The sequence below is a fragment of the Gavialis gangeticus genome, unplaced genomic scaffold, assembly GCF_001723915.1.
Source record: "Gavialis gangeticus isolate Ggan-Ray unplaced genomic scaffold, GavGan_comp1, whole genome shotgun sequence".
Lineage (NCBI taxonomy): Eukaryota > Metazoa > Chordata > Crocodylia > Gavialidae > Gavialis > Gavialis gangeticus.
Window position 1 is genome coordinate 67,839,053 of NW_017729032.1, and position 5,365 is coordinate 67,844,417.

General features: G+C 41.1%; 1 protein-coding gene across 1 annotated transcript in view; it reads right to left on the bottom strand.

The window, feature by feature from the left end:
* Positions 1 to 5,365, bottom strand: part of COG3 (component of oligomeric golgi complex 3) — a 62,756-nt gene that overhangs the window by 11,984 nt on the left and 45,407 nt on the right. The window contains exons 21-22 of the mRNA XM_019523813.1: positions 4,095 to 4,170; positions 2,332 to 2,459 (exon numbers count right to left, since the gene is read on the bottom strand). Coding sequence (XP_019379358.1) covers positions 2,332 to 2,459; positions 4,095 to 4,170 — 204 coding nt within the window. The remainder of the gene's footprint in view (positions 1 to 2,331; positions 2,460 to 4,094; positions 4,171 to 5,365) is intronic.

The window sequence follows — 5,365 nt, forward strand, 5'->3', positions numbered from 1 at the left end:
CTGTTCAGGTCCCTCCTGACCCTAGCTACTATGAAACTACTGTGAAACTATGAAAATGGTAAAAAGGTAAAATATATCAGTTCTGTATGAACTAAGTCTATGGTTACCCATAGTAATTTGCCTATATGCAAATTACTACAGGCAAACTTATTTCAAAGTCAGTGTTTTCAAACTTGCCCCTCACTTCCAGTGCTAAGGGAGAACAGGGTCTGACTGTAGCGGGGAGGGGAAAGTGGTTCAGAAGGAAGAAGTTGGGGGGCAGAGAATAAGGGGCCACCTTACCCCTGTGGTAAGAATAAGGGGCCACCTTACCCCCCCAAGATTTATTTTCTCTACTGTAGCAGCAGAAGGGAGACAAATTCAAGGCAAACCTCCAATAATTAGATTCTATACCTAAAAAATTATAACAAATTTATTAGGACTGTCAATTAAATCGCAATTAACGCATGCAATTAATGTATTAATCATTGTTTGCATTAATTCTTTTAACATGTTAATTGCGCATGTGGTTTTGGAGCCCATGCCCAGGCTCTGCTCCGCTGCTGTCAGCACCGCCTCTGGGCCACCCCTAGGGCAGTGGTGGCAGTGCAGAGGACCACAGGGCAGCCCAGACACAGTCTCAAGGCAGCTGCAGCTGGGGGGGGGGGTGGCACACACACAGACAGGCATGCAGTCATAGGCAACAGGCAGCCAAGAATGCAGCCTAGTGGCATGTGGAGCAGCACCAAGCAAGCAAGTCTGTAAAGGGAAAGCGGCATGGGGGAGGAAAGGGGCATGAGAGGGGCAGATCGAGGTCCCCACAATGGGGGAGGGAGTGAGGCAGAGGCAGAGACAGAGGCAGGGGCTGCAGTGCATGGGGCCCAGAAGCCGGGGCAGGTTGTGGGATGGAGTCATGGGTGGCTCCCACCACTGCATGCACATTGGGGGAAGCATAAGGGGCATGGGGATCTGTGCACAGGGTGGAGGCAGGTTGCTGCAGTGGGCTGGGGCTCTGCACCACACTTCCTTTGCCCCCAGAGCCACGCACAGGCTGTGCTGTGTCCCCTGCCTGCCAGGTGGCAGGAGACGGCATGGTGTTGTGCAGCTCCTGGGGCAGTGGTAGTGAGGCACAGAGCCTAGTGCACAGTTGCATCCCACCTCTGCCCCACACACAAATCTGGGGGGCATGTACCCTCCATGCTTTCCTCAGGGGCATGCACATCCATAGTAGTAGCCCCCCTTTACCCCCCCCCAAATGAGCTACCCACAGCTCCATCCCCAAACCCAGCCCGACCCCTGGGCCCCATTCACTACAGCCCCTACCCATGCCTCTGCTCCACTCCCTCCCTCACTGTAGGAGCCCCAATTTCCCCCCCCAGCCCTTTTCTCCCGCCCACACACTTATCTGCTGGGCAGTGTGTGCGTCTGTCTACCTGTCTGTGTGTCTGCCCCTAACTCCCAAGCCACAGCCTCCCCAGCCCTGCTGCTGCCCCTCTCTCCTGATCCACAGTACCCCATGTCCTGCCAAGATATGTAGGAACCCCCCCTTCCCAGGCTCCAACCCCCCCTCCCCACACATAGCCCTTCACACATTCCACTCCCCCCCACACACCCCTAACCATACAAAGTATCTGCATAATTTTGCATAACTTGGAGTTTTGCCGCACATAATTTTGGGTTTTTAGCTGTGTGATTAAAATCATGATTAACTGCAACTAATTTTTTTAATCGCGGAACTAATTGCGATCAAATATTTTAATTATTTGACAGCCCTAAAATGTATAAATATTTCATATTTAGAATTTAATTATTGAAGTGTTATCTTATATTCAAATAAAGACAGAGTAAATGTGGCACTTTCTCCTGTTTAGCATAGTAAACAATCTGCAGACTGAATGGATAAAAAGAATAAGCAGTATATCTGTCTTCTCCTTGAGTCTGAAAAACAGTGTTCACCTCTATGGAGGTAGGTGCCACTTTTATACAGCTACTTTTCAAAGCAGAGCCACACTACAATTTGTAATACTGCATTGACTTTACATATATGCATTAAATCTTTCCCATGATTACTGCCCAAGTTACTAACATAGAATACAGAAATGTGTGGTGGACCAGCTTAGCACAAATTCAGAAAACTCTTGTGAAAGTTCAAAAGAAAGATAATGAAATTGAGAAACTTAAGCATCTGTATCAATTAACTTCTACAGAAACAGCTATATCAATTTACTGCTACAGATGCCAGAAATAAGAGTTAACAAGCTTAGAAAATACACTCTTACAGCCTTTAATCTATTGCATTAAAGCTGTGAAATCTATGGAAAGCATGCTGATGTGTATTCTAATAATACTCACCCTAACCGGCTTAAACAAAATGAATTCAGTGTCTTTATTGGACAAGTATAATGACATGCTTCGTAATGTTGATGGCAGCTTTGTTTTTATGATCTTGTAAGTGGAAGACACTAAATCAGTGACCTTTGCTGAAAGTAAAGTAAATTATTATTAGGCAAAAATTTGGTTCTCTGGATTGAAATATAAGTCCAAATCATTCTCTCTACTTCATGCAGGCCAGGACCCCATGGCCCTTCCCTCAGCACTCCACACTCTCTAGGCATCACTTTCCATTGGCAAAAAACCTAAGTAGGACTTGTTTTAGATGGATCCTTATCTAACTGGAAAGCTGAGCCTAACAAAAATATTGCAGCATACTGCAATTTTCCTTTCCTCAAACTGTTGATGAAGACTGACAAACTGCATTAGACATAACTTCTGTATCTGAGATGGCTATGTAGCCTACTACACAAGAATGCTGTGCTGGATAGAGCATGGTTACTATATTGCTAGATAATTTTAACACTGTTTGCAACAGAATCATGATGAAATTATTGGAGGAAATACTATAGAATTTTGAAAACTTGAACAGGTAAGGTTTATATGCTTTAATTATTTATTCACTCTACCTTTTAAATATTTCTCTTTGTTTACTCCTGCCTCCCAAATCACTGACACTGTGGTATATACCAGGGCATAACAAAACAGCCAAGATTATATTTGGTGGGTCCAGTAAAAGATGCTGCTTTGAGATTAGGGAATGCTCCACTGAAGTATAAACTTCACTTTCTTCCATAGCGCACACTCTCCAGCCTTGAAAAACAAGTTCTCACAGCTTGCTACAACCCAGGCTTACTGGAACTGCCCATCATACCACCTTCTACTTCATAATTCAATGAAGAGAAACAAGTTCACTTAGGAACAAACTATCCCTACATCTCCACTTAGGTACAGAATTATCACAAAACAAATATTATAAAATATTCCCAAATGAGCCAGAGATTAACCAAAAGCTCAAGTTAGCCCTTGAAACTGCCCAACCTGCTCTGGAGCAGAAATTAATTATGAACGAACTTAATGGTTTTGCATTTTAAGATCCTGATGCAACAAAGGTTCAAATCTCTGCAACTGAATACAGACATGCCAATGTCACTCAGACATGCAACCTTCTAGGGCCTTTTGTAACACTGTGAGGCCTGAACTGCTCATGCACAATGAAGCATTTTATGACACGTTCTCTTCCAATGAGAGAATATGGAATTGGCTTACTATTTTGGGTAGTCACAAGAGTTAAAAATGTAAAATGCTTACAAAACATGAACAGTAACTCTCAAAGACTAACTTAATTCCTTCATACAGAAACTAAACCTGAACTTTAAAAAAGAATTATTCAGGACACTTTTTAGTCAATGGTTGTCTCATAAATACATTTCAGCAGTCTCAGCTTTAAGTGCTGAATTAATTTATCTACTACACAAATTGAACTCATATTATGAAGCTTTTCAAGTACCAAAAGCCCTGATCTACAGGCTACAGAAAAGGATGACATCTAAGCTTGCCTATTGAAAACAGCACAATGGCTAAAATTTATATTGCTTTTATGTTATCAGAAATGATAAGGAGGAAGGGTCTTGGTTTTTCTGTTCTGTATAAAAAGAAAGATTATCTTAAAGTACATTCTATAAAATACGTGGAAAATGAACTTGCATTGCCCTTTTTTACTCCATTTATTACCCTGCAAATGTCTCAAAACTAATGTGAAAAACATAAAACAAAGTGAATACCTGGTTGCGCCCAAGGCTGCTGTGAAAGGCTGTACTTGGGACCTCCTTGGTTGGCCATTGCTTTTAATGCAGCTACCTAAAACAATTATATTGGGAGAATGAGAAGGGTTTTTCTCCCCGATCAGTATCTAAAAACGCCCCCCCATCATTCTTTAATTAGCTTCCCCTTCCCTGTATGCTCCAAGTTAGAATATAAAAAGTATGAAACTGAATTTTAGCAATTCAGTTAAAGGCTTATGCCCCGATTTTGGTTATAAAACTTACAGAAGGCTAATTTAACTTCAGTAATACATATGTCTACTATACACAAAAAAAGAAGAGTGCAAAAACTGTAAATACATAAAGGCAGCACTAAGCCCATAAAAGACAAACATCCATCTAATCTTAGTTGAAAAAATGCAAGTGCAGGAGTCAAAACTATAGCTTTTAAGTAAAACTATGTTGTCAAAATGTCATATATTGTGTGAAAGTAAAATTCTTAAAATTAAAATCAGAAATGAGACCAGATTTATAGAAGTATTTAGGCTCTTAAAGAAACCTAGGGAAATTTACAGAAGTGACTAAGCAACCTGCTTGTTTAACTCCTGTAACTTTCAATGTCAGTTTTATTTGTAACTCATTTAGACACATTAGCAAATCCCATTAGACACTTATCTTCATTTTTAGGCATCTTAATATCTTACCTGGCTCAGGGTTCAAAATATTGTGGACTTACTCATTCTAAATGAGTATTTCCTAGTTACTCCAAATTCCCAGAAGCCAGGAAATGGAGTATTTTTAGTATCCTTACAACACTGCAACCACCATTCCTGAGAGGTCATGATCCACATTATAAACCTGTTTACACTCAGAAGACTTGTAACATTTAGCAGAGATAATGCTTTTCCTTTTCTGAGTACCTCACAAACATCAACTAATTAGCCCTCCTGCTTGATCTTTCCATACCGAACTAGAATATGAAAACACTTCTGGATGAGACGCTCAGTATTACTGCATTACCTCAGATATACTCTGAACAGACTGAAGGACTTTGTGCCACTGTTCTTCAACCAATGGACAGGTTTACTATTACACATGTAGCTTATGAAAAGCAATGTTTAAAAAAAAACCAAACCTCTGTGGACATGAGGCCTATCCCTCAACACTGTACATCAGCAAAAAAGAGATGCTATTTAATACAGACTACTTCTACTTGCCAAGACTAAACACACTCATTCTTTCATGAAAAAGGGCAATGTGCTATGTTTTTAATGGGAGAGCGTAACTTATAT